We start from the raw sequence: 27842 nt of genomic DNA, 5'->3' as shown, positions 1-27842 counted from the left end.
AGCGGGCGGTGCTAGTGGCGGGGCCGCAGAGCCGGGACGCGGGGAGCCGGTGGCATGGAGACCCGTGCCGCAGACGGCAGCTTCCTGGGCGACTTGGGTACGTGCGGGTTGCCGGGAGCGCGGGGCCGCCTTCGTGGACCGAGAGCTGCATCTGCTTACATTCGCCCCGGGCAGGGACGAACCCGCTCCGAGGGGTCGTCAGGGGCGTCTGGCTGGGTCCGGGTCGGAGGGCCGTGTCTTTAAAGGAGCAGGTCCGGGGGTCCCATGCAGCTCAGACGCGGTTTCTGCGTCCGGCTCCTGGTCCCCTGCCGGCCGGGTCATCCTTGTGACTTCAGAACCGGAGACCCACCGGAGCGCTGCGCACCCTGGGGAGGATGCGGGACTGTGCGTGGTCATTGCCAGGTTCCGAGGGGAACCTAGGAAATGCCCACGCGGGACCACTCGTAGGGCAGCCCTGGCACGGGCCCGGGGTGGGAGCTGGACCGTCTTCCAGGCGCCCTGTGGGAAGTTCGTGCGCAGGGTCGTTCGCATGCAACGGATACACCCAGGAATCCAATCCAGAATGAGCATGTGCCCTTGTCGCACTGTGTGAGACATGCGACCTCGGTTCTTAACTGAACCTTCTTTACCGTTTGGGCAACCCGAGAATAAAATGGATTCGAGGGCAAAAGCCCATTCTTTGGGGAAGCAAACTTTCCCGCCTACGGAGTAATTCTAGGGCAAATGAGCAGTGAAAACACTTCCAAAGACTGCAAAGAAAAAAATAATCTATAAAGTATTTTTACACTGATAAAAAAAATGTAGTGCGAATGAAAGTGAGAAGTCTTATGGGTTAATTTAGCTTAAGACGAAGTGCAGTCCTCGCAAAGCTATTTTAGTTGATTTTGCAAAACAGCCACCTGCCACAGGATCAAAGGCATTTAATAAGCATCTCTGTTTTTACTTGGCATTCCACCCCAGGCAGGCACAGGGCTTTGACCCTGCCAGTGTGTGCTGTGTTTGGTTGGTTTACCGTGGAAGCTTTTTAAACACGTTTTAATATTTTTGTTCATGTGCAAGGTTCAATAGCATAGCATCACTTCCGAGTATGTTTTTTGTATAGTTTAAGGAATGTATCTTTAAAAGAAAAACATATTCTAAACTAATAGATGCACCGTTTCTGGGATTTGTGGCTACTTTTGACATTGTCATTGTTTAATTTCATATATTTCTCTCAAAATACATCCTACTGACAGTTTTATTCTCAACACTAATGAATAAACTCAATGTGTTGAATCCAGAGCGACACTGCTATCCCAGCAGAAGTAGAGGCCCATCATAGGAACTTTAATGCATTTTATCATTCTGATCTCAAATTCTATACATGTGGTATACTCTAACCAAACCGTGTAGCTTTATTTTTATTTTTTTAAATTAAAAAATTTTTTTATTGGAGTATAGGTGCTTTACAATGTTGTGTTAGTTTCTACTGTACAGCAAAAGTGAATCAGCTATACGTATACATATATCCCCTTTTTTGGATTTCCTTCCAATTTGGTCACCACAGAACACTGAGTAGAGTTCCCTGTGCTATACAGTAGGTTCTCCGTAGTTTTATTATTATTTTTTAATGAATTTATTTATTTAATTTTTTTGGCTGCGTTGGGTCTTCGTTGCTGCGTGCGGGCTTTCTCTAGTTGCAGGAAGTGGGGGCTACTCTTCGTTGTGGTACGTGGGCTTCTCACTGCGGTGGCTTCTCTTGTCGCGGAGTACGGGCTTTAGGTGCACAGGCTTCAGTAGTTGTGGCTCGTGGGCTCTAGAGCGCAGGCTCAGTAGTTGTGGTGCATGGGCTTAGGTGGTCCGCGGCATGTGGGATCTTCCCGGACCAGGGCTTGAACCCGTGTCCCCTGCATTGGCAGGCGGATTCTTAACCACTGCGCCACCAGGGAAGCCCTGTAGCTTTATTTTTAATGTAACACCTCACAGAGGTAAAGGTTGCAGTCTTATAATATGGCCTTATCAATAAGAACCAAGAATTTAGGGCAAGTCACATCCTAAAGTGAATCAGTGTTTGTTACTTAGCAAATGTAATTCATATCATTATTGACCCTAGGTTGTGTCTATTTGTAAAGTTGAAAACGTGACTCTCGTATTCAGCATCTGTGCTCAAGGGCTTCTGACTTGGAAGCAAGAGGTTGGCAGAAGATGAAAGGGTGCCTTAGGGATCTGGGCTCTAAGCAAGGTGAGCTGCTGGTGTTCTTCAGTTATCCTCAGCCGAGAAGTCTAACCAGTTCATTGGCCTCTGGGGTGTTGGGAAGATGGGATGGAGAGAGAAAAGGAGAGGCAGCCCCTGGGACCGTGATGAGAGCCACTGAGCTGCTTTGCTGTGGGCCAGGCGCTGGCCACGAGCCCTGTGACAGTTGCAGGACAGTCATCATTATCGATTAACTTAGAGGTGAAACTGAGTTCGCACAGCTAGGAAGTCACAAAGCTGAGGTTTTAACACAGGTGGTTCTTTTTTGTTTCGTTTCTTTTTGCTTTGCTTGTTTTATGTTAAAGATCCTTTTGTTCTTCCTATCAGATAGGTTCATCTGTAATCAATTTGTAGGGCTGCCTGGAGCGCTGAGCTGGTTTTGTGACTGGGATGGATGAGCCATGTTCGCTGTGGGTTCTCAGGGGACTGGGGAGCACCGCTACCAGCCATCATCTCTGTACTATAGCACCTTTCGGGCTCTGAGAAATGTCTTTGCCTCCAGGGGTCCACAATCAGGATGGTAGACTGATCTGAGTCCCCGGGCCCGGGAACCTGTAGCCAAGTTCATCCTTTTGTTGAGTCTGTGGAATTGGATTTTTTTTTTTTTGCTGCGCTGCGTGGCTTGCGGGATCCTAGTTCCCCGACCAGGGATGGAACCTGGGGCCCTGGCAGTGAGAGCAAGGAGTCCTATCCACTGGACTGCCACGGAATTCCGGAATTTGATTTTTTAAACATAGAATTGTATGGAAAGTACTCTGAGAGATCTAGATAATCAGTGCCCTGGCTGGGAGGTCAACTTCCTTAAAATCTTCTCAAATCGTGCTTCTGTTTCTGCCTTAGCGAAAGCTGCATTCTAGAAGTGTCTAGATGTGTCCTTTAGTGGAGAAGCCTCTGGGCACTATATTACACTGCTAATAACAACGTTTGAAGGAAATTAGGCTGATTTTAACACCAGCTGGGATTCCGGGTAGTCACTGCGGCCAGGAGTGGCTGCCGACTATAGCAGTACAAGTGAGTTTTGATTTTTTTGGTATAACCCTCCTGCCCTGGTCATCAGCACCGTGGGGTGGGAGGGAGGCAAGGGGAGGGGTTGGGTGGCAGAGAATTGGATAAGCGGTTAGTAGGGGCTGCTGAGTGAGGGCGAAAGTTGGATTCGGGCGTTTCTCCTTAAGCATGTTTAGGAAGATCTTTCTTTCCTTTTCCCTGGCTGTCTGCTGCTTCGGTAACCTCTTCCCGCTTTTCTCTTTTGCTTTCACTTGTTCTCTTTCACTTTCCTTTTGCCTCTCCTAACTGAGCTTTGACTGTCTTGTCCCTGTCGGAAAGTAAACCTTTTCTCTTTAATTTTTATCACATTTAACAGATCTTAAAACCACGTATGCCAACCTCAAGTTTACTGACAAACAGTATTTGGGGTATTCATAATTAAAACACTGAAATAGAACTTGTTGAAAAATCTCTTCAAGAGTAACAAAATTCTCAGCCCCAGTTTCTAAATAAGTGTTTCTACATATAAAAATGAGTTCCATTTTCCCTGAGAATCAAGGTGACTGGTAATATCAAGCTCACTGAACTTTAATTCGGACAGCATGTTAAAGATGGGTGGTCGCCACAAAACATTTATTAAGCACCACCTGTGCCAGGCACTTTGCATGTATTGTGTCTTTGGTCTTTGCAGCATCCTCTGGAGCAGGTCTGTCGTTCTCAGGTGCTGGTTTCTTTGTGCTTCTGGGGTTTTGCCCCTATTTTGTTTTTTCACTCTTTACTGTCAGATGGATGGGTGCACTTTGCCATGATTTCTAGGTCCTTTTAGCTCTTCAATTTGTTTTTGCTTTGTACACACAAATCCTTGGCCTTCTGGGACCTTGGGGGACAAGTCACTCGGGACCCCTGACTTTCCCGAAAGCTGAGTTTAGCCCGCTGAGAGCGGTCCTCAAAACACCAGCTCCACTGTGGCTTCAGCAGCCGCTCCCGGCGGCTACATCTGCACACAGGTGCCCCACGGGCATGGATGGGGTATGGGGAGGCTATCCACCATCATTTCAAGAATATTTATCTACTGGGGTATTTGGGGAGAAGGGCTTATTTCAGAGCTGCAGCTGTGGCCGAGAAGGACATGTCTGCAGCGAGGGCCCTGGGCCCCCCTTCATGACATACCTGGAGCAAGATTCCTGGCCCAAGCAGCATTGAAGGGTGCCTGGTGGATACTGAGCACATTGGATCCGCTTGTGGTGTAGGTGTTCTCCGTGGCGTTTGGAAAACACTTTGTTTGAGCGGGGCTGCTGTGTGGAGGGGCCCCTGGCTGAGGGAGGAGCGGTCAGGGTCAGGGTCTGCACAGGGGTCGGGTTCTAGACTCTGGACAGGTGGGTAGGGCCGATGAGTGCTCCGCTCTGCATGTGGAACGGGAGCCCGGCAGGCCCTGCACGTCGCAAGGCCAGGCTCTCGAGGAGGGCCGGTGGGGCCCTGGCTGAGAGCTGCGGTTTGGGCTCAAAGAGCAGGATTCTGGGCTCTGGATGACTAAGCAGGATGTTGGTAAATTGGCTCTCTGGAGAAAAAAGGAAAAAAAAAAAAAAAAAAGGAAACCTGATCTGATTTTCTGCTTTCCCTGGTGTAAATACTCACCCTCACGCTGATTTCAGCTCCCAGGGGTTTCCGCCTGGTGGACTTGCTGAATATTGAACAGTCGGCCAGGGGAGCTGGTCTGGAACACCCACTGCTGGACACGCGTAGAGAAGGCGGGTGCCAGGGCCAAGGGGCTGGGACTCCATGCAGGGGACTCATGCGGGATCCAGACGCTGGAGCCGGAGTCCCAGGTGGGGCTTTGGAACATGACAGGCAGTAGAACTGGAGGCTGGGACCCAAGCAGGACCAGCAGAAATAGAATGATGCTAACAATCCCATCATGGTCATAGTGTGTGCTGTCGTCGTACACTTGCCTGCCACCGTGCCGGTCGTGCCCAGCAGGATTTCACTGTCATTACAGCCACCCCAGGGGAGTAGGCAAAAACATCGCCATTTTATATGAGAGAAAGCTGAGGCTTAAAAAAAATTGATGTGTAATTGAAAACTGAGGCTTTGAGAGGATAAGTGACGTGCCCCAGGTCACGGGGCTAAAGGACAGACAGGCGTTGGACTCACGAGCTGAGTGGTTCCTGAGGCTCCTCACCATGTATCCCGCTCCCAAGGGAAGGCTGACGCTGAACCACTTGAAGTGTTCAGCTGGGGTTTCTTGACTCCCGAAGGCTGGGCCTGGGCCGGGCAGGGCCAGCCCTCAGATGTGAGAGTGTCAGGGCCCGGCCAAGGTACACAGGGGTGTCGGGTTGGGAGTCAGCAGGTGCACGTCTGGTGCCCAGGCTGGATCAGTCAGGTCAGGCAGGGGTGCAGAAGAGTGGCAGAAATGTTCTCAGGCGTCTGTCATTCCTTCTCGGGGTGACCTTGCACTTGTCCGGTAGAAGATCCTGTAGGTGGTGTTGGTGAGACTCTAGTGTTGCAGATGACGGTTTTCACTTAGTCCTTCGTGAGCTTGGCTTGCCAGCAGCCACTCAGCAGAAGGAGTGACACAGGTATCTCCGTGGCCTTGAACCGAAGCCCGGGCAGGAGGCAGGAGGGACCTGGGCGCTGCTGTCTGCCCTTTAGCACCAGCGCCCTGGTGCTCTGTCTTCTGGGGACTGCAGCCTGGGCTCTGCTACAACAAACTCCTGTTTAATTGATGCCCTGGCCGCTGGCACGGCTGGAGTGGGCAAGGCCAACGTGTGGCCCAGGTCAGTGTCAGGGCTGGGCAGGCCTGTAAGGGGCCGGTAGTGGGGTGTACTCTGGCGGGGGCAGACCCAACTGCAGTAGAAGTTTTCCGGCAAGTACAACAGGCTTCTGGAGGTATTTATTTGATACCTGTGTGTCAGGCGCTGTGCTGGAACAGGAGGTCGGCGGCTGCGGTCCTGTCCTAAAGATGCCCGTGGAAGGATGGAAGAGGCGTGAAATCAGGTGCAGCTGTGTGTACAGAGGTGGCTTACAGGAGGGCCTGGGTGGGCAGGCTGCACGCTGGAAGGCTTCCTGAAGGCGCTAAGACTCGGTCTCGGTGGGGAGGATGGAGAGTGGGGGGCTGAGTGGGGCACAGCACCCCCAAAGGCACAGGCCCTGGACCACCCGACCCTATGTCAGCTACATGAAGCTCAGCGTAATTGGAGACAAGGGTGTGTGTGTGAGGGTGGTGATGGGAGGGTGTGGGGGGAGACTGGAAAATGGGGCTGGGACTCCATCCTGGAGGGTCAGTTTGCCTGGCTTGCAAAGGAGTGTGGATGCTTTTCTGGAATCAGGAGCAATCTAAGGGTCCTGAGCAGGCCCCCCGTGACCCGCTGATGACCTAGCTGCATTAGGGAGGGGGCGAGGGGAGGGGGTGCTGGGGCAGGGGAGCACCAGAGGGGGCTGTTGACGGGATGAAGGGAGGGAGGGTGACGGGAAGGGGGTGCTAGGAGTCCACTTATGTGGCAGGGCTGGGATTTAGGGGAAGGCTCATCCCCGAGGGAACTTGCCAGAGGGAGGGTCTCAGGTTTCCAGGGCGGCCCCTCTCCCAGGGCGATGGTACAGGGGTGGGGGCATCTGGTCACAAGTGGGGTCCAGGCATAGGGCCAGAAACAAAGCCTGAGGTCAGTGGGTTGACCAACGTACAGCGTTTTCCTGCCTCTCTTCCCTGCTAGCAGACGTCTTTTTGCTTTAAAGTTGATAAGTACGTGTCAGCCGTCCCCCGTCTTCTCTCTGGTGGGGGGTCGTGGGAGGGGGTCGGGGGTGGATGCCTCTGAGCTTCCCACTGAGGACCAGCGCTCCTTCATGCAGCTGCAGCCCTGTGGGCCACCAGGCACCCCGTGTTCTTTATCTCTGGGGTGGCTCTCCCCTCCCCCTGTGCTTCTCGGGGTCTCCAGAGGCCATTGAGGCTACCACCTCCCCCTGACCCCCACCTCCCACTGTAAAGGTGTCCCCCCAATGACATCCTGTGGTTGGTACCAGCTGTGGGTGACAACCTCCCCCATCTCCGGGGCCTCCTCCATCTTTGTTACTTCTTTAAAAAATAATTTTTAGGGCTTCCCTGGTGGCGCAGTGGTTAAGAATCTGCCTGCCAATGCAGGGGACACGGGTTCGAGCCCTGGTCTGGGAAGATCCCACATGCTGCGGAGCAACTAAGCCCATGCGCCACAACTACTGAGCCTGTGCTCTAGAGCCTGCGAGCCACAGCTACTGAAGCCCGCGTGCCTAAAGCCCGTGCTCCAGACTTCCCTGGTGGTGCAGTGGTTAAGAATCCACCTGCCAATGCAGGGGACATGGGTTTGAACCCTGGTCCGGGAAGATCCCACGTGCCGCAGAGCAACTAAGCCCATGCGCCACAACTACTGAGCCTGTGCTCTAGAGCCCGTGAGCCACAGCTGCTGAGCCCGCGTGCCACAACTACAGGAGCCCACGCGCCTAGAGCCTGTGCTCTGCAACAAGAGAAGCCACTGCAATGAGAAGCCCGCGCACTGCAATGAAGAGTAGCCCCCACTCGCCACAACTAGAGAAAACCCACGTGTAGCATCGAAGACCCAACGCAGCCAAAAATAAATAAAAATTTTAAAAGTGACATTTAAAAAACATAATTTTTAAAGTTTTAATTGTGGCTAAAAACATAGAAATGGTTAAGATGGTAAATTTTAAGTGTGCAGTTCAGCAGTATTAACTACATGCACATTTTGGTACAACAGAGCTCCAGAATTTTTCATCTTATAACACAGGAAACTCTGCACCTGTTCACCTTCCCATTTCTCCCCTTCCCCACCCCCGGCAGCCACTATTCCATTTTCTGTCTCTACGACTTTGATTCTAGGAACCTCATATAAGTGGAATTGTACAGTATTTGTCTTTTGTGACTTGCTTATTTTACTGAGCATCATGTCCTCAAGGTTCATTTACGTTGTAGCCTGTGACAGAATCTCTTTCGTTTTTAAGGCTGAGTAATAAATATTCCATTGTGTGTATATATCACATCTTCTTTATCCATTCTTCCCTTCATGGACACTTAGGTTGTTTCCATGTCATGCCTATTGTAAGTAATACAGCAGTGAATAGGGGTGCACATATCTTATCGAGTTAGTGTTTGCATTTTCTTAGGATAAAAACTGCTGGATCGTATGGTAGTTCTGTTTGAATTTTTGAGGAACCAGAATACTCTTGTCCAAAGTCCTTGCACCGCTTTACATTCCCATCAACAATGCACAAGCGTTCCAGTTTCTCCACATCTTTGGCAACATTTATTTTTTGTTTTTTGATAGTAGCCATCCTAATTGGTGTGAGGTGGTATCTTGCTGTGGTTTTAATTTGCATTCCTCTGATAACTGGTGATGTTGAATATCTTTTCTTGTGCCTGTTGACCATTTGTATATCTTTTTTAGGGAAATACCTATTTAAGTCCTTTGTTAATTTTTTAATTGGGTTATTTATGTTATTGAGTTGTAGGCATTCTTTATATATTCTGATATACATGGTTTACAAATATTCCTCCCTATCCTATAGGTGCCTTTTCACTGTTGACTGCGCTCTTTGATGCACACAATGCTCTCCTGTGTTATCACACCTGCTGCTTCTGATCTCTGCCCTCAGTTGCTGCTAAGACAACTGCAGCTGATGTTTATTCACTAGAAAATATGGTTCCCAGTAAGTTGCACTTCCTCTATAGACTGGTCATAAGGAGATAGAATTAGATTTTCTTTAAAAAATTTTATGTCCATACTTTATCATTCACATTAGTAATTCCTTCCATTCATTCGTCCCTTATGCACTCAACAAGCAAGTGACGTGAGCATCTTTTTTGGGCCTCACACTGTGCCAGGTGCTGGGAATAGAGCCAAGCCAGTGATGCCCAGCAGGCTCACTGCAGCCCCGCCTCCTCGGTGATGCTTTCCTGATGGGCTGTCTTGCTTCTAAGTTCCCGTAGCGTGACCTGTTCCACCACTGTCGCAGTCGTCCTGTCCTGTTGTTCTGAATTGTTTCCCCACCCTCCCCAGCCCATGACCGTGACCTGCTGATTGCCATGTCCATCCGTCTCTGTGCAACGCGGTGGGAGAGGCTGCATCTACCTGCACAGGCTGCTGAGGGATGCTCAGGCCTTCCCTGCACCGCCTTCCTGAGCTGCACTTTCCTCCTTCCTGCAGGACCCAGGACTCGCCCTGCTCTCCTCTTTTTACTCAGTCTGCCCTTGGGGTTCTGCTCCCTCCAGACTGACTTGAGAGTGATCCACAGCTGCTTTCCACTACCCACCCCACAAGACAGGCATACGGGCGGCCATTCATCACGACTGGGAGACATACTGGGGTCCCCAAGCTTGGCTTACTTACTTACTCCTGGGACAGTAAGTAAGAAGTTCCCCAAGCCTGGCTTTTACGTTTGTGGGGATCAGATCTTCCTCTGCATTCCAGTCCTCCCTTCATTTCCCTGGCCCCCATGACCCCTGTGGGGTCGCACAGTTAGGTACAATGAGGGGGTTAAAATACCACAAATAGACTCCATTTATGGAGCACTTACTCTGTGCTGGGCCCAACGCTAAGTGCTTTTACTTTCATTCATTTAATTTTCATAACCCACCGATGAATGAACTATATTATTATCCCAATTTACAGGTGACAAAACTGACAGTCAGGGAAGCTATTTCTCGCACAAGCTAATAAACGGCCACGCTGAGTTTTAGCCCTGAGCCGTTTGGCTCTGGAGAACCCTGAGCCACGCATCATGCGGCTCCACTGCGGGGGTGGGGTAGGGCTGTAGGTCGGCGGAAATGAGGGGATCTCCAAGAGGGGACGGTCATCAACACATAACCCGGGGGTTATCCACCTGCCAAGGAAACACATTCACCCCAGATATGGTTCGTGAAAGTGCTTCTGATAAGACTTGGGAACCATGTGGTTGATCAGAAGGTTTTCTAGGGAGATGTGATAATAAAATGTAGTTATAATAAAAGGAAACTGCTTATTATGAAGAGGTGTGTAATGTGGTCATCTGCCGAAGTTGGGGCTTGACAGTAAGGATGTGTCAGCATAATCCAGCACTGTTGTCATTTATGACGTTTTAAAAGAGTGTCTAGAAGACTGCCCTGTATCCCAGGTGCTCTGACGGGTGTTGAGAAAACGTCCTGTAGTTTCTGCATCTGGGGAGTTTACACTCTGAGTTTGCATGCGTTTGTCTGCACCTGGCTTAAACCGTAAAGAAACATCACCCTCACACCACGGGAAGCCTGGCTGTCAGGGCTGCAGGCCCCACGTGACCAGTGACTCACCTGGTGCTTCCCATCCTCAGAGCCGACGTTAGGCAGGTGGTCCGACGGCCACGGCACTTCCCAGCTCGCGTCTAGGCAACATCGGGGGCGAGGGGTGTGTCGAAACTGTGAACGCTGTCAGCAGCCTCTCCCTCATGTGTCGTTCACTGGAGTTGGGTCAGACGTCCTACGGGAAATGGGAATCCTGTGGTTAACTTAGACCGCTTGTCTGGGTGGGATGGATACACGGCACTACTAGTCTACTGCTGCTGCACGGCAGGCAGCCAGGTGGGGACCGCAGCACAGTAAGCCCTGGTGGAGGCACAGACGAGGGGCTCACCCAGCACGGATGAGGCTGAGGCTGGGCAAGGCCTCCTGCAAACCTGACCACTGCACTTCAGTCAGGAAAGGAACAAGCAGGCGTTATCTAGGATGAACAGGGAGGGGTGGAAGGTGAGATAGAGAGGCTAGAGGTGGGGAGAGAAGGGGGAGAAGTGGTGTCGGTTCTTAAGTGTGGTCTCCAGACCAGCTACATCAGCATCGTCTGGGCACGTTTTAGAAACTTAGATTCCCAGGTCCCACCAAGACCCACTCAGCTCTGGGGGTGGGGCTCAGCAGCCTTCGATTTCACAAGCCCTCCAGGCGATGCTGATGGAAGCTCCAGTTTGAGAACCCTTGGCTAAAACATGGGAGGTCAGGGTGCTGCATCTCGTGCACCTGGTTCTCTAGAGCTGAGGGCAGGGGAGGGGGAGAGGTAAGGCATTGTGGAAGAAAGGGGGGATGTTAGAGAATTTTACTCCTTTTTGGGAGAGGAGTCGTGCCTTTGTTTATTTCTTAATCAACACATTGTTGTTGAATATGTATTTTACGAGGTTGGAATGCAAAAATAAATAATTATAGTTTGAGATGAATGAAAATGAAGAGATAACATACCAAACTTATAAGCTGCAACTCATGCCATACTTAGAGAAGATTTATAGCTGTAAACGTTTACATTAAAAAAAAGAAGAAAGAGCTCAAATCAATAACCTAATAACCTTTCATCTTAAGACATTGGAAATAAAAAAGCAAACTAAACCTAAAGACAGCAGAAGCAAAGAAATAATAAAGATTAGAGAGGAAATTAATGAAATAGAATAGAGAAACAATGCAGAATATCAACAAAACAGAAGTTGGTTCTTTGAAAAGATCAACAAAATTGACAAGTCTTTAGTTAAACTGACCAAGGGTGTGTGGGGGGGAAAGATGCAAATGACAAAATCAGCAATGAAAGAGGGGATGTTATTATGGACATTACAGACATAAAATGATTATAAGGGAATACTATGAGCAATTGTTTGTTAGTCTGCTTGGGCTGCCATACCAGAACACCACAGACTGGAGGCTTAAACAACACGTTTATTTCTGAGGTTCTGGAGGCTGGACGTCCAAGATCAAGGTGCCAGCAGGCTTGATTTCTCCTGAGGCTTCTCTCCTATGCTTGCAGACAGCGCCTTCTTGCATGTCCTCACATGGTCTTTCCTCTGTTCATACTCATCCCTGGTGTCTGTGTGTCCTAATCTCCTCTTCTTATAAGGGCACCAGTCAGATTGGATTAGGGCCCACACTAATGGCCTCACTTTATTTGGAGTTACATCTCCAAATACAGTCACATTCTGAGGTATTAGGGGTTAGGGCTTCAACATATGGATTTTGTGACAGGGGGCACAGTTCAGTCCATAACAAATTGTATGCCAACAAATTAGATAATGTACATTAAGTGGACAAATTCCTAAAAAAGATAAACTACCAAAGTGGACTCAAAAAAAAAAGGAATAGATTTGTAACAAATGAAGAGATTGAATTATTAAAAAAACTTAAATAAATGAAAGCTCAGGCCCAGATGTCTTCACAGATGAATTTGACCAAATATTTAAAGATTGAATACCAATTCTTCATAAACTCTTCCAAAAATTAAAAGAGAGAATACTTCCCAACTCATTCTCTGAGTCCAGTATTACTTTGATGCCAAAACCAGACAAATACATCAATCACAAGAAAAATGACACTTATGAATGTAGACCCCCAAATTCTCAAAATATGCACCAACCAAATTGAGCCATGTATAAAAAAGATTATACACCATGACCAAGTGGAATTTATCCCAGGGACGCATGGTTGGTTTAACATCTGAAAATCAATCCATGTAATACAGCATTTTGACAGAATTAAGGAAAAAAAGCCAGCCTGATCTTTGCAATAGATGCAGATAAAGTACTTGACAAAATGCAACACCCTCTCATGATAAAAAGACTCAACAAACTAGAAATAGAAGAGAACTTCCTTGACCTGATAAAGGGCATTTATGAAAACCCACAGCTCACATGGTGGTTCGTGGTGAAGGACATAGCTCCAGGACCAGGAACATGGCAGGAGGTGCCTCTCGGCACTTTTGGTCAACGTGGGGCTAGACGTTCAAACCAAGGCAGTTAGGCAAGAAAAAGAAAAGGCATTCAGATTAGAAAGGAAGAAGCACAGCTACCTCTATCTAAATGCATATGACATGATTTTGTATGTAGGAAATCCTGAGATTTCTGCTAAAATTGAATAATTAAATCAAGTCCCTACTTTGAAGGCTCTCCCAGGCCAGGAGTGGGGACAGTATAATTGCTGCATTATAAGCATGTAGATGTCAGGGTTGTGGGAGACGTGTCTTCCGGAGAAGGAGCTATTTCAAATGGGTCCACGTGGGTGACATAACATCTAAACAGGAGATGCAGAATGGATGATCGGGGTGGGGGCAAAGGTGGGCTTCTCAGGCAGAGAGAATATATGCAGAGATGCAGGTGTGCAAGGGCAGGGGGCCACATTGAGCCAGCTGTGTGTCTGGAGAGAGGGGGCTTGTGTAGGGCAGTGGTGGCAGATGGGTCAAGGAGGTGAGCAAGCTCCAGATCATGAAGGACCTTGCAGGCCTCACCAAAGACTTGGACTCCACCCCTGGGCAGTGGGAATCACTCAAGGGTTTTGAGTAGGGGTGTTTGGACCAATTACACCACTGTGTATACAATGGCTTGGGTTTCGTAAAGGGTCCTGGGGTTCATCTGACCTGGACAGAAGTGGCGTGCTCTTAGCACTGCATGTTTTTCTTTCCAGGTTTCTGGGTGGAGCGCACCCCCGTGCACGAGGCAGCCCAGCGGGGGGAGACACGGCAGCTGCAGCAGCTGATCGAGAGTGGGGCCTGCGTCAACCAGGTCATGGTGGACTCCATCACGCCCCTGCACGCGGCCAGCCTGCAGGGCCAGGCGCAGTGCGTGCAGCTGCTGCTGGCCGCCGGGGCCCAGGTAAGCCACCTGCAGCATGGTCCCCAGACTGATGGGACCAGCTCCAGAGAAAAAGAGGCTTGGGAAGAGCGTTCTGTGTTATGCAACACATGGGAAGAAAGGAAACCACTGCAGGAGGCTGAGAAGGAGAGGAAGGAGGAAACCAGAGTGGGCTGTAGTGGAGGCTGAAGGAGGAGGGAGGGCTGGTCTCCATGGCAACCACACCCTGAGAGGACCGGTGAGGGTGCTCGTGGACCTGGCTGTTGGGAGGTCACTGGTGGTGGAAGAGAAGTCCGGGTTAGCAAAGTGATGGCATGCTCTGCTCTGCATGTGGGCAGGCAGGCTGTGGACACAGAGGCGGGCTGCCTACCGGGCTGGCGGGGCCTTGACGGCAGGAGCCTTTTGGGCTCAGAGAGCAGGATGACTAAGTGGGATGCTGGCAAACTAGCTCTGGAAGGACAGGTAAAAGGAACAAGAACAAGATTCTGATTCGCTGCTTTCCCCTAGTTTACGTACTCACACCACAGCCCACGTGGAGTCCCCAGCATATGGTATCTGGTATCCGGCTGGTAGAATTGCTGGGTATTTACCAGTTGGCTGGGCGAGCTGGTAGGAGCTGCCCTGGGACAGCGGTGGGGGGTGAGGAAGAAGGGAAGGCTGTGTTCTGCTCACTCTTCCCAGAACTCAGCTATGAAGGCGGTTCCAGAGGAAATGGAACAGGCTTCAGCGTGAACCCAAGTAAACAGCTGAATTTGGACAAATTCTAAGCAGAATCTGCCAGTTTGGGGAGTTGCCTTTTCCTGCCTCATGATTTTCCAACTAGAAGAGGCATGTTAAACAGTTTCAGGCACACCTCCTAGCTGAGGCTGGAGTTAAAGCCCGTTTTCACACCCCGCCTGTGCTTAGTAGGTGTTGGGGTGGTGGCCGGAGTGAGGCTAAGCTAAAAAAAGCCCCCAGTTGCACGCCCGCTGTACTCAGGCGGCCAGTAGACACGCCCTACTTTCTATCTCTGAACCCCCTTGCCTGGCACGGCACCTCAGCACGTAATAGAAAACCTAAGAACTTCGAAAAACTACGTGGTGTTTCAAAGATGAACGTGCATCAGGATGAGAAGGCGAGTGGCCTGCACCTTGCCCTCTGATGCTCGTTTCCTCCCCCCCTCAAGGTGGACGCCCGCAACATCGATGGCAGCACCCCGCTCTGTGACGCCTGTGCCTCGGGCAGCATCGAGTGCGTGAAGCTCCTGCTCTCCCACGGGGCCAAGGTCAACCCGCCCCTGTACACGGCATCCCCGCTGCACGAGGCCTGCATGAGCGGTGAGTCGGGTAGCGGTGATAGCCAGGAGGGGAAGCCATCCGCTGGTGAAGCCGGGCTCCTGGGCTGGGTCTGGCTCTTGGTCCGTCAGCCGTGGAATCTGACGCTTTTCCTCCTGGAGATACGGTCCTCACCCAGGGCTGGGGGCTGAAGGTAGGGTTCTATTTCTAGCTCATTCGGTGCCTTTCAGATGCTAACCCTGGAAACGGATGCCCTCGGCAGCCGCTCACTTAGTGGCTGCTGTCGTTCTGGCCTGCAGGCCCCTGATCTTGTGGGGAGATGAGGCCCAGACGCACCCCCAGGCAGGAACTCTCAGAGGAGCCGAGAGCTGGTCCTCAAGGCTCAGGGTTGCCCTCTGAGAATAGGTGGATTTCAGACGGTGGGAGGATATGGCTGCTCCAGCCTCGCTGGGTCAGACGTGCCCAGCAGAGGAGCTACAACAGGCAGAACTGGAAGTTTGGGGTGAGGCCAGCTGATGGGCAGTGTTTCAGATGACAGACCAGGGAGTTTGGGTTCGACTGTTTTGAGCAAGGTTTGCACACTTGTGTCTTGTGCTTTGGTCGGCACGGTGTTCGTCTTCGCTGCATTTGTTAGGGTGCGGGGTGTGGGCTCTTCCACGGCTGCACACAGGGCCAGTCTTTGCTGCCCTCACCCCGAATCCCACAGTTAGGTCACCTTGGTCGCCCACAGGCACTGGGAATTGCTACAGACGGCTCTGAAGGTTTTTGAGCAGATGCTGAATGATAAGAACACATTTTTGAAAGGTTCGTTTAGTGGCCATCCATGTGCAGCGTAGGGGAGGGAAGCTTATTTTTCTTCCTTCACCTATCTTTGGTTCATTGGCCGGGGCCCTGCCGATGAGACTGACAAGGGACCAATTAACAAGAGAAAAACAAGTGGAAGTTAGCGTGTGCATTGCACATACGCACGGGAGAGCTCAGGTAAAGGGTGGTTAGAATTGGGGTTTATGTAGCATTTTAACAAAGAGCAGTAATTCTGTCGAGCAGACACAAGACCAACGAAAAGGACTATGAGCTTCTAGGGATGATAAGTTATATGAAGGCAAATACAGCGGGGAACTCCTGGGAGACAAAGGCCAGTTAGTAAGATTTGCGGTGTGGACTCCTCTGGTGCCGGCTCTGGGCTGATCAGGGTCTAGAGTTGTCCCTGGTGGTTCACTTCTGTCCTTCCTAGTAGAGACGGGAGGGGACACCTTTATACATTTATGTCCTGCTTTTAGGCAAATGGGGGAAGACAAGAGAGCTTTTCTTGTATCTGCTGCTTTTTACTTGTCTTCAGCTCCAAACAGTCCTTATGCCAAAGTGGCATATTTTGGGGTGGCATATTCTGCTGCCCTTCAATATGAAATGGGGGGGGCGATATCCTGGAAATGAAGAGATGAGCTGGGGGCCATCGCAGTGACCCAAGTGCAAAGCTCTTGGAGCCCAGGTGGGATGGATTCATGTGCAGAGCTTTGAGGGAAGAATCAATGGGATTTGACGTGAGGGAGAGGAGAGCATGGCGTCAAGACCGACTCAGGGTGAGGAGGAGGCTGGCTGGGGAGTGGGGGGAGGACCTCGTCGTGGGGGGCATGTCCCCCGGTGAAGGGCCAGCGCCCGGTGGTGGAGGTGGGGCTGGGTTTCAGGGCTGGAGGTGGAGAGTCGGTGCCAACAGCCAAGCATGATCAAGGGGTGAGAGAGGATGGAGTCTGGGACGGGATGAAGCCTGACCCCAAACCAGAGTTAAAGATGCCAGAGAGGAGCCGGGAAAGGGGCCAGAAAGGTGTCTGCTGAGAGGGGGCAGGGAACCCAAGCAGTGGGGAAGTCTAGGGAAGTTCATCCAGGCGGCTTGGCGTTCCTGACACAGCTTGGGGGACAGCTGGAGGTGGGGAGCCCCTTCCTTTTCCCCCGAGGGCTCGAGAGCAGTGAGGAGCCTTCTCTGCGTCCACAGCTGGTGAGCCCAATTTTGTGTTCTCCCAGCACGGGCGCTAGCCGTGCCCTCCCTCCCTTTTTCCCACTGCCTGGTGAGCTCGGGGGGCCACTGAGCTCCTGGGGGAAGGACACCCACGCCGTGTCCAGGACCCACTGCTCCTGGTCAGGATGCAGGCCCACTTCCCTTCCCTCCTGCTGCCGCCAAGCTCGGGGCTCACCTGCTCCAGCAGCCGCGTGTCTGCCAAGCCTGTTATTTCAAATATATGTGATACGATGCCTTTCCTCCGTCTCCATTTCTTTTAAGGAAGTTCTGAGTGTGTGAGGCTTCTTATTGATGTTGGGGCCAACCTGGAAGCGCACGACTGCCACTTTGGGACCCCTCTGCACGTGGCCTGCGCCCGGGAGCATCTGGACTGCGTCAAAATGCTGCTCAATGCAGGTGCGTCATGTTTATACCTGCCCGGCTCACTGCAGGTGCGTGGTGTTCACCTGTGCTGCAAGCTGGCAGAGAGCTGACTGGTGCAGTCAGGCAGCCCAGGTTTGCAGCTGGTTCTCCCACTTGTCAGCTGAGTCCTTGGGCCTCAGTTTCTGCATCTATAAAACCAGACAAATAAAACTTATTTTGCAGGACTGTTGGGAGGATTCGTGATAACATTTCCACAGTACTTGCTGAACAGTAGGTGCTCAACGAACATGAATGATTATTTTTGGCAGCCGCAGGGGATTGTCCCCAAGGCCTGCCTGGTCTGAATCAGGAGATGGGGTCCAGGGGAAGCGGGTCAGTTGCATCAGGATCCAGGAGGCTGTTAGGTGTCCTAAGGATAGAGAGGTTCCCATGGTGAAAAACAAAAACGAAATAAAAAGAACCCACCAAGAGGCTTCCCTCGTGGCGCAGTGGTTAAGAATCCACCTGCCAATGCAGGGGACACGGGTGCAATCCCTGTTCTGGGAAGATCCCACATGCCACGGAGCAACTAAGCCCGTTCACCATAACTACTGAGCCTGCGCTCTAGAGCCTGCAAGCCACAACTACTGAGCCCATGCACCTAGAGCCCGGGCTGTGCGATAAGAGAAGCCCGCACAATGAAGCCCGCGTACCACAACAAAGAGTAGCCTCCGCTCGCCACAACTAGAGAAAGCCCGCACACAGCAACGAAGACTCAACGCAGCCAAAAATAAATTAATTAATTTATTAAAAACAAACAAACAACCTGCCCAACTGAAGCTAGAGTCAGGACCTGTTGACCACAGAAGTTTTAAAATGTAGCCAAAGCGGCTATGGGCAAGGAGTTATTATGAACCCAACTTAAATTTCTTTTTTTTCAAGATTTTCTTTATAAAGTAGGGTCACATCTAATGCATTCTTTTTTTCTTTAATTAATTTACTTACTTTTGGCTGCATTGGGTCTTCGTTGCTGCACGTGGGCTTTCTCTAGTTGTGGTGAGCGGGGGCTACTCTTCATTGCGGTGAGCGGGCTTCTCATTGCGGTGGCTTCTCTTGTTGCAGAGCACGGGCTCTAGGCGTGTGGGCTTCAGTAGTTGTGGCTCGCGGGATCTAGAGCACAGGCTCAGTAGTTGTGGCGCATGGGCTTAGTTGCTCTGCGGCACGTGGGATCTTCTGGGACCAGGGCTTCAACCCGTGTCTCCTGCACTGGCAGGCGGATTCTTAACCACTGTGCCACCAGGGAAGCCCCCAACTTAAATGTTTTGTTGAGGGAACATTTTAGCTCAGCCATCTTGTCCATTCTGGGGGCAACCTAGGGAAAAACCAAAATGGTTCAGAAATAGAGGATGAATTCTTTCCGGATGACGGTCTTTTGAGCATCAGTTATATACAGTTTTCTACTACTGAGTCTTATTCACTTTAGCATGCCACCCTTAAGTGTTTTCAGTGAACACGCTTCATTTTGTGTAAGGTTAGTCACTGGGGTAGTTTTTGTTTTTTACGCAAAGATTAAATATCTAGATTAGAAACAGTGGGTCTTCCAGCCGAGTTGCTCATGGGATGGTTGGATCCCATTTTTACCAACGGCATCTACCTATTGTTCCTGTTGAGATTTTTTTTTTTTTTTTTTTTTTTTTTGCGGTACGCGGGCCTCTCACTGTTGTGGCCTCTCCCATTGCGGAGCACAGGCTCCGGACGCGCAGGCTCGGTGGCCATGGCTCACGGGCCCAGCCGCTCCGTGGCATGTGGGATCTTCCCGGACCGGGGCACGAACCCGTGTCCCCTGCATGGGCAGGCGGACTCTCAACCACTGCGCCACCGGGGAAGCCCTGTTGAGCTTATTAAAATAAAAATTTCATAGCACAGCCACCCTCTGCGGGGCGCCTGGCGTGCACGTGTGCAGTACACCTTCATCTGTTTTCTCTCTGGTTCCTTTCTCGTGGTTGGAGGGGAGAGGATCAAGCGAGTGGTGTAACCCACTGTCCTTTCCGTGTCCTGAGGACCCTGTGTAAGTGATGACTCCTTTGTAAGAAGTAGGAAACCAGCTCCCCTCGACCCCTGGGTGATGGAGTTTCCTGGTTCAGTAACCGAAAGGATCAGAAGTAGAGCAGATTTCAGGGTCTCTCTGACGCGGGGGGCTCAGCAATGTCAGCAAGAACTCACCTCGTCTGAATCTTACATCTCTGCCTTCCTCACCGTTCCCTTTATCCCACGCCTGGCGTCCCTAGTAGGGGAGAAATGGCTGCAGCAGCAGAGTTTGGCTAAAATGCAGATTCTTGACTCCTGAGGCTTCTGATGGCTTCCTCCCCTCAGAAGAGCGAAACTCCCCCCTCACACCTCCTCCATGTCCCATCGGCCTGAAATGGGTTCGTGTCCAAACCTTATCCCATCCCTTTGGCTGAATTGTGCCACATTCTGAGCGGCTGGGGTCTGGGTTGAGGAGAGGGATTCACCCAATCAGGGCCCAGCCCTGCCCTAAGACCTCTGCCCCGGGACCCCTGCCCCACACCACAGGGTGCAGCTCCTGGGTGGGAGGCAGCCATGATGTCCATGACGGCCTTAAGCAGGGGATCCGGTGGTTACAAAGGGGGTTTCCATCCCCTGGGAGTGAGGGCTGAGGAGACTTCCCCTGGGGCAGGATCCTGAGGTGTCAGTGTCTACCACCAGCTCCAGATTTCATCCCTGATTCTGTTGTAATCTCAGATGGTCTCCTTGACACCCCTTCCTAGATCACATGCATTCTTTTTTCTTCTTAAAGAAAACTACTTGTTAACTATGGAAAATCTCAAACATACGGAAAAGTAGAGAGAAGAGGACAGCATATGCTTTATTTTTAGAGTAGTGATTTGTCACTTTTTGCTGGAACATCTAATGAAAGCTATGGACCACATCTCTAGAAAAATACACGTGCAGGTGCTTTTGCACGCGATTTTGGAGAGGGCCCTGGCCCCGCAGGAGGAGCAGAGCCGTCGGGGCCACGTGGTGCCCCCCGGGGTGGACTCAGAGGCTTTCTGTTGGCAGCGAGGTCAAGCTGCCAAGCTGTGGATTATTTTTGCAGAGGATTGCGGCCAAGGGGGTGAAAGTCCAGTTATTTCTGGTGAGGTAACTTTTAATCTGGTCCCCGGCAGTAAATATTTAACCGTGCTGGGAGCGTTCAGAAGGGGCGTCCACCTTCCCAGCAGTGCTGGTCCCTCACGTCTCTGCTGTTGTCTCAGTGAGCGAATCCCAAGACGCTGTGCTTGCCACCCCGTCCTGGGCATTGCGCTGGGTTCTATTTTTATATATATGTGTATTAAAATTTTTTTTATTGGAGTATAGTTGATTTACAATGTTATGTTAGTTTCAGGTGTACAGCAAAGTGAATCAGTTATACATATACATGTATCCACTCTTTTTTAGATTCTTTTCCCATATAGGCCATTACAGAGTATTGGGTAGAGTTCCCTGTGCTATACAGTAGGTCCTTATTAGTTATCTATTTTATATATAGTATTGTGTATGTGTCAGTCCCAATCTTCCAACTTATCCCTCCCCACTTCCTTTCCCCCGGTAATTGTAAGTTTGTTTTCTACATCTGTGACTCTATTTCTGTTTTTGTAAATAAGTTCATTTGTATCGTTTTTTTTAGATTCTACATGTATGCGATATCATATATTTGTCTGTCTGACTTACTTCACTCAATATGACAATCTCTAGGTCCATCTATGTTGCTGCAAATGGCATTATTTCATTCTTTCTCATGGCTGCGTAGTATTCCATTGTATATATGTGCCACATCTTCTTTATCCATTCATCTGTCAATGGACATTTAGGTTGCTTCCATGTCTTGGCTATTGTAAATAGTGTTACAATGAACATAGGGGTGCATGTATCTTTTTGAATTAGAGTTTTGTCTGGCTATATGCCCAGGAGTGGGATTGCTGGGTCATATGGTAGCTCTATTTTTAGTTTTTTGAGGAACCTCCATACTGTTCTCCATAGTGTCGTGCTGGGTTCTTGGTGGGCATGTGACAGCCCCTGTCCTTGTTCCCGGAGGTTTTACTGAATCCACTCTAATCCTGTTTTGCTTTGAAATCAGGCTTTTGATCACGAGCAAACATTGATCCCTTCTCTCTGACGCGTGAATGGAGAATTTTTAAGGCCTAGGTGGCGTCAGGTGTTTTGCTGGCTCTGGCTTTTGTCCTCAGTTCCAGGCAATGTCATCGTTAGTCCCATAAAGCCACTTTCTCCCTGGCTTCTCTGTCCCTTCTTTCCTCTGCCCCCCTCCCCATCCCACTGTTCTAATGAGTATCTGTGTGTTATTGGTTGAGACATGAACTTTTCATCGCGGTAAATGGTGTTGTTATAGATTTGACTCTCCTTCCTGTTTGCTCACCCATTCCTGAATTTTCGAGACCCACCCGTGTTGCTCCAGGAAGCTCTGGTCTGTTGTTTCCAGCTTCTGCGGAGATGCCAGCTGCCCCTCTTAATCACCAGCCTTCTCTCTGCGCCCAATCCAGTGATACCAAGGCACATTTTAAACAGATCCCATTTGTCCCTTGGAACAGTCACCCCGCCAAGCCTTGTGTACCGAGAACCCACAGTGGGCGGGAGGGAAGAGCTGTTCAGTGCTGGTTCTCCTTGACCTTGAGAGTGACTCTGCTTCCCCACCCACCCTTCTCCATCCCTAAAATAGAGACAGCCTCTTTCCTCCCCGATTGGCAAGAATATTGAGAGCATTAATGACCTGAGAGGAAGCCACAGGGACTTTAGATTCTGCAGACTTTGCAGCTTATTTTTCATTACAAGTTTAATGTTCAAATTCATATTTGCATTATGACTGCAACACTGTAACATTACTTATTTGTATCAGCAATATTGGAAGAAACCCCTGATGTGGTAGATTGGTTAGATTGTGGGGAAAATGCTTCTTTTATTTCATGGGTTGATTTTTACTATTATTTTTGTAATACGTATCTGCTAAGTTAAACAATTAGGTAATTCATCCTGCTTCCTAACTGACGGATTCTTTTTCCTGAACTGCCGTCTGAGTTTTGACTCTGGGAAGTATGGGAGCTTTTCGTCACGTGTGTTGTGTGCTTGCATGCTTGCTATCTTCTTAGCATCACACAGGCCGCTTTAGGAACACAGTTCTTATATTCTACTAGGGGATTAAAATGATTTTAAGTCAGAAAGCAGTTTTCAAGTATTTTTGAGCTGTGGGACTAGAACATCTACTAGCCTTATACCCCCTCATTTCCTCTTGTTCTGACCCTCAGAATTTCTTATTACACAGTGACATACTGGTGATCTGACTTTTTTTAAGCCTCACCTTGATAATATTTTATGATTGTGATTTGAATCTGTTATTGGAGGGAATATCTTCACTGATCCTGGGCTCTTTGCTGGCTTCTTGAAAATACTTTTCTCCCATCTCCTTTCTCTTGTAACCTCCTTATCCACTTGGGAGCAGACCTCAAAGAAGTTGGTATTTTCTTAAAAAAAATTCTGAGGCTCCAGGGGATCCCACTGTATAGAATGGTGATGGTCGTGCCCTAAGAATGGTGTTTTACACAAATCATATTTTTATCAAAATCTCTTATTTTTAAAAAGCGTCTAAAAATGCTGTGTTTAGCTATTACTTGTTTGCATCTTTCTGAATGTCTGCTGTCATCCCGAGAGTGAGGTGGATGGCAGAGCTGAATTCACAGTTACTATACTTCCTCTCTATCTGAACTTCAGGGAATTTGGGGGGAACATTCCCTATTTTCCCTTTGAGCTTCCCTTTTGTAAAAGATTTCTTATATTTAATGTTCATTCATTCATACAACACACATTTTTAGAGCCACTGTCCTGTGTACGTGGTGTGTGCGTGCACGTGATGTGTGTGCCTGAGTGCATGTTTGTATCTGAGGTGTGTGCAACTGTGTACCTGTGTGCACGTGTGTGTGCCTGTGTGTGTGTGTCCATGGTGTGTGTGTGTGTACACGTGGAGGACGGCAGGAGAGCTTGAGCAACTCACCTGAGCTTCCAGAGCCTCAGGACCTGGGGACAGACAGCATAGGGCATTAGAGCAGCCTCTGAACTCACAGGGAAGGTTTCTGTCTTGTTTTTCTTCTTTTTGGTTGTTTCCAGTTATACTTCTTTTTTAGCTCTCTTTTCCTAAGGAAAAATAAAAGGAATCAGTGCTTCTGGATTTTGAAGAAGGTTTTGAAAAGGCTGCAGCAGAGTCTTGATTTTGTTCCCGGGGAGGGGTTGCCGCTTTTGTGTCCTGTGCTCCTTGGTGACGTTTGTTCCTGCTCCGGACCTGCAGGGGCCAACGTGAACGCGGCAAAGCTCCACGAGACGGCACTGCACCATGCAGCCAAGGTGAAGAACGTGGACCTCATCGAGATGCTCATCCAGTTTGGAGGCAACATCTATGCCCGGGACAACCGGGGGCGGAAGCCATCCGACTACACATGGAGCAGCAGTGCCTCCGCCAAGTGCCTGGAGCACTATGAGAGTGAGTGTGTGTCGTTTGTGTGACGCCTGCACTAAGGTCTGCAGGGGAACCTCATGCAGGAGGGCTTTGTTCTGATCACGTATCAGTTCATCTCTGAGTCAGTCGTTTCTTGACTCAGACTGGGTCCCTATGAGGCCGATGATATAGATGCAGCCCTCACTCTTCAGGAAACAAAGGACAAACCATCTGGCTAAGACAAGACCTCCTCTCTGGGACACAATTTTAAATGAGTTTACATAGAATTACAGTCACAAGAGGCTTTCAAACACTTATCAATTGAAAAAGAGCCCATTTATTCCACATTTTGCCAACCTTACCCAACCAAAATCCATCATGAGTTTAGAGGCAAATACCATCCACGTCTACTGGGGAAACATTTCCTAGAAGGTGTTTCTTTTCCTGCATTCAAATAATTTGGGGGAGGAAGTAAATGGGAAAATGAATGTCACTAGTAATTCTGTTTATTTTTCTTTCAGGGAGCTTTGTCTTTCATAATGTTTCATAAGTTGAGAATACTTTCTTTGGTTGATTTATACTTTGATCAAACACAGATGGTCCTAAAGGCAGCCTTCGAGGCCAGGCTCTGCTCTGTACACATTCCCGTGGCCCAGCTGCCAGGGACCTCCAGGCACTTTCCTTCTTTGGCCCTGGTGTCCATCCCTCGTGAGCTGTAGCTCCAGGCTTCATCTTCAGGCCTGTGGCCCTGACCCTCTGCCACCAGGATGTGCATTTGTGGACTGTCTGCCCCTGTGGGTCAGTTCTCCGTGGGTCCCTGTGGCCTGCAGCGATCAGGAGCAGAGCAGAGCCAGCACTGCCCGCCCGAACCCTCCCCCAGCCCTCATTTGTCTGGAAGTTTGACAAACAAGCCTACTAGCTGTAGATTAGTGCTTTGCTGGCAAATATGTGTGCTGAGTTATAACGTTATGGGGGAAAAAAAATCACAAAACCCCAAAAGCCAGAAGCTCACAAAGTGAAATCCCAGTGGCCATGACCTGAATTCCATTTCCTGATCTTCCATCCTTGGTCCCTATTTGTCCTTCCTGGTCGCCTTCCAGAGAAGGTACTCAGGGTTCAGCCTCTTTTCAGGAAAAGGGAGGTGTTTTCAGTTCCATGTTGGTACTTGTTAAGTTGAAGGATGCTGTGCTTCTTTCTTAAGTTAAGCTAACCTCACGTGCGTCTTGTCCCCTTTTTCCAGAGACACCTCTGAGCCTGTCCCAGCTCTGCAGGGTGAGCCTGAGGAGGGCGGCTGGCGTCAGGGGGCTGGAGAAAATTGCCAGGTTGAACATCCCTCCCCGGCTCATTGACTACCTTTCCTACAACTGAGCTGCAGACACGGGGTCAGGGTGGGCTGGTGACACCGGGCTGCTGGCCTTGCTGAGCCCAGCGTTGGGCCACAGGGTTGCTCTGCCCTGGGTGCCTGAAGCCATGCTGTTGCTGTAGAGAACTGGAGTCTCTCCGGGCCGTCCTGTTTCGTCTTCTCTGCAGACCCTTGGCAGGTGTTTCTGAGGCCCTGGGAAGGCCCTGGGCTGGCCCTCCTGGGACTTCAGTCTAACTCTGGCATCCTCCCGGCCATGCAGTTGTCTCTCTTCACAGATCCCTTGGAGGGATCGTCAGGAAAGACTCTCCCAGGAGCACAAGGGAGCCCGGTGGGGCTGGGGGTCCAGGGCCCTGATGCTGATTCCACATGCCCGGGAATGATTCCTTCATCACCAGGTGGCCCTGGGTGTTCAAGAGGAGGACCTGTGCTGAAGAGGGGTGGGGCCCTGGGAGGGGGGTCCTGACTGCGGCCTGGACGCCACTTTGGGGACAGCCTGCCACTTGGGTGCTGTTTTCTGAAGCCACAGTTGGCACTTTCCGAGACCCACCTGCGCCCAGGTGTACCCATCACTCAGGGGGCTTTATACGGGTCTTAGTGGGGGAAGCCTCAGGCTTCTTATTCCCCACAATAAGCTCAGTGTTTCTTAGGAAGTTTTTCTTTGAGGTCTTAATTCTTTTAAAAAGTGTATAAAGCAAAAACTTCTAGACACATACGCTGTAACACTTAGGTTTCGTTAACAAGTCTCTAAAGCAACAGGTAAAAGGAAGGCATCTCAGCACATCTTCCCAGGGCTAGTGATCCAGTGTGAAGCACTGTTAGGAAGCTCTTCAGAGATTGTTTTTCATCTCTCTACAGCTGCCAAATGAATCCTATTGCCACCCTAAGTTTTGCTCATTCCTTGAAGCTCTGCAATTGCAATTGGCAGGAGAGGTCGCTGGCACCTGGTGGGTACTGTCAACCGTGGACTTATGCATTTTGTGGATACCTAAGGAACATCTGTTATGCTTCAGGCACTGGCTCAGTGTTTTGAACTGGCTAAGAATGTGACTCACCATCAAGGCAGGGAAAGAAACGGTTTCACAATCTGTTTCTTTAGTAATAGAAACAAGTAATTCTACATGATAAACCATGAGGTAACATGACGTAGTATGTTTAGACTGCATCTGTCTGCTTAAGATTCTATATCATAGTTTAAAAAACGAACCCAAAACCCGGGAGTTAAACTAGAGGACTTCTGTATAAGTAGTTGAGGTCTATTTGGTTTCAGGGGAAATGGAGAAGGTACCGCTTGTGAACCCTCTTGAGGGTCAAGCCTGAAGCCATCGTCCCCAGAAATGTGACCTCACCAGATTCTCCCAGGAGTGTGGGGAGCAGAGTGAGCGGGGATGGGCCAAGGCTACGCCAGCTGTGCTCACAACCAGAGGCACCTCTTGGCAGGTCTGCTTGGGTGGGGCCCAGATCTGGTGGAAAGTTCCATGCTGGCAGCCGTGGGTATTTTCCAGCTCCTCGGTTCTGGCTGTTGTTACGATGGTGCTTCATCGTATGTGGAGATAAGAGCCCCTCCCATTCGGCTGCAGGTGTACATGCACGTTCTGGGTAAATCAGTGTATCTGCGTGTACTAATAAAATTAAAAAGAGCTTTGGGTTCTGCCCTTTCATCTTTGTAACAGGAACTTGCCTCTAGCCATGACAGTTGCTAACATTTCCACACGCGGAGTGCTCAGGGCAGAATCCGGTCCCCATACTCACTGCTCAATAAAGGTTGTTGGAGAGAGTCCATCCTTGTGTTCACATGGCCCTTTTCTTACTTGGGTGTGTGTGTGTGTCAGCTTCATCCTACGGGAGTCAGAGGGGCCACTGTCATCTCCTCTGGGTTTTAGATGGTCAAGTGATGTCTGTCTCACATTCCCATCTTCCCCCCTCTCTGTCCCTGATGCTGGTCTCAATGCCACCCACATGCGGAGAGACCCTGCCCAAGGGATCAGATGACTAAGATTCTAGGGCCTCCAGTACCTACCCCTCCCCATCTTTACTGAGATGTAATTGACATAAGATTCTTCAGTCTAGACCCATCCGTAGGGTGGGGCTGAAGACATCTCTCCAGCCCTCTGAGCCTGGGTCTTCCCAGCTGCAGGAGAGGGATCAAAGGTCAGACTTTGATCACTGAAAGGATGTTGATGATCAACCACTGAATCTTAGCAGTGAGAAAATGAGGCCCTGTTAGGCTCAGATGTTTTTGTGAGGCCAAAATTAGGTGATTAGAAGATGCTTTGAAAACTGAGATGTGCTCCTCAAATGTAAAAGTTGTATGTATGACTGTACTGTGGCTTTGCTGATGTGTGTAGATCTTACAGCCATGTAAATGATTGTCTTCTGACTTTGGGATAGGACCACCTATTTCAGGAGTAATCGATTCAGAAGTCCTCGCAGTTTACATTTTAAAACTCAATGTGCACCTAGGGAACTATATTTAATATCCTGTGATAAACCATAATGGAAAAGAATATGAAAAAGAATATATATATGTGTATAAATGAGTCACTTTGCTG

General features: G+C 49.8%; 1 protein-coding gene across 2 annotated transcripts; it reads left to right on the top strand.

The window, feature by feature from the left end:
• Positions 1–27129, top strand: ASB13 (ankyrin repeat and SOCS box containing 13). 2 transcript variants are annotated; one of them, XM_082648629.1, is made up of 7 exons: positions 1–97; positions 13635–13822; positions 14967–15117; positions 17351–17485; positions 23784–23975; positions 25171–25202; positions 26149–27129. In XM_082648629.1, exons 1-7 carry the CDS (start codon positions 55–57, stop codon positions 26338–26340), a joined length of 933 nt encoding a protein of 310 aa, XP_082504755.1. In that variant the 5' UTR covers positions 1–54; the 3' UTR covers positions 26341–27129. The 2 variants fall into 2 exon arrangements, with proteins under 2 accessions (XP_082504755.1, XP_082504756.1); XM_082648630.1 differs by having other exon boundaries at positions 25171–26276.
• Positions 27130–27842: the final 713 nt, after the last annotated feature.

Source organism: Grampus griseus (genome assembly GCF_964374135.1).
Source record: "Grampus griseus genome assembly, chromosome: 2".
In the NCBI taxonomy this organism is placed as follows: Eukaryota; Metazoa; Chordata; class Mammalia; order Artiodactyla; family Delphinidae; genus Grampus; species Grampus griseus.
The sequence above is the reverse complement of the archived record's forward strand: the minus strand, read 5'-3'. Positions and strand labels throughout refer to the sequence as shown.

Coding starts and splice junctions, on each gene's coding strand:
- ASB13 (XM_082648629.1), top strand. CDS start 55: ATGGAGACCCGTGCCGCAGACGGCAGCTTCCTGGGCGACTTGG. Junction 15,118..17,350: donor GCACGAGGCCTGCATGAGCG/GTGAGTCGGGTA, acceptor ATTTCTTTTAAG/GAAGTTCTGAGTGTGTGAGG. Junction 23,976..25,170: donor GTGCCTGGAGCACTATGAGA/GTGAGTGTGTGT, acceptor CCCTTTTTCCAG/AGACACCTCTGAGCCTGTCC.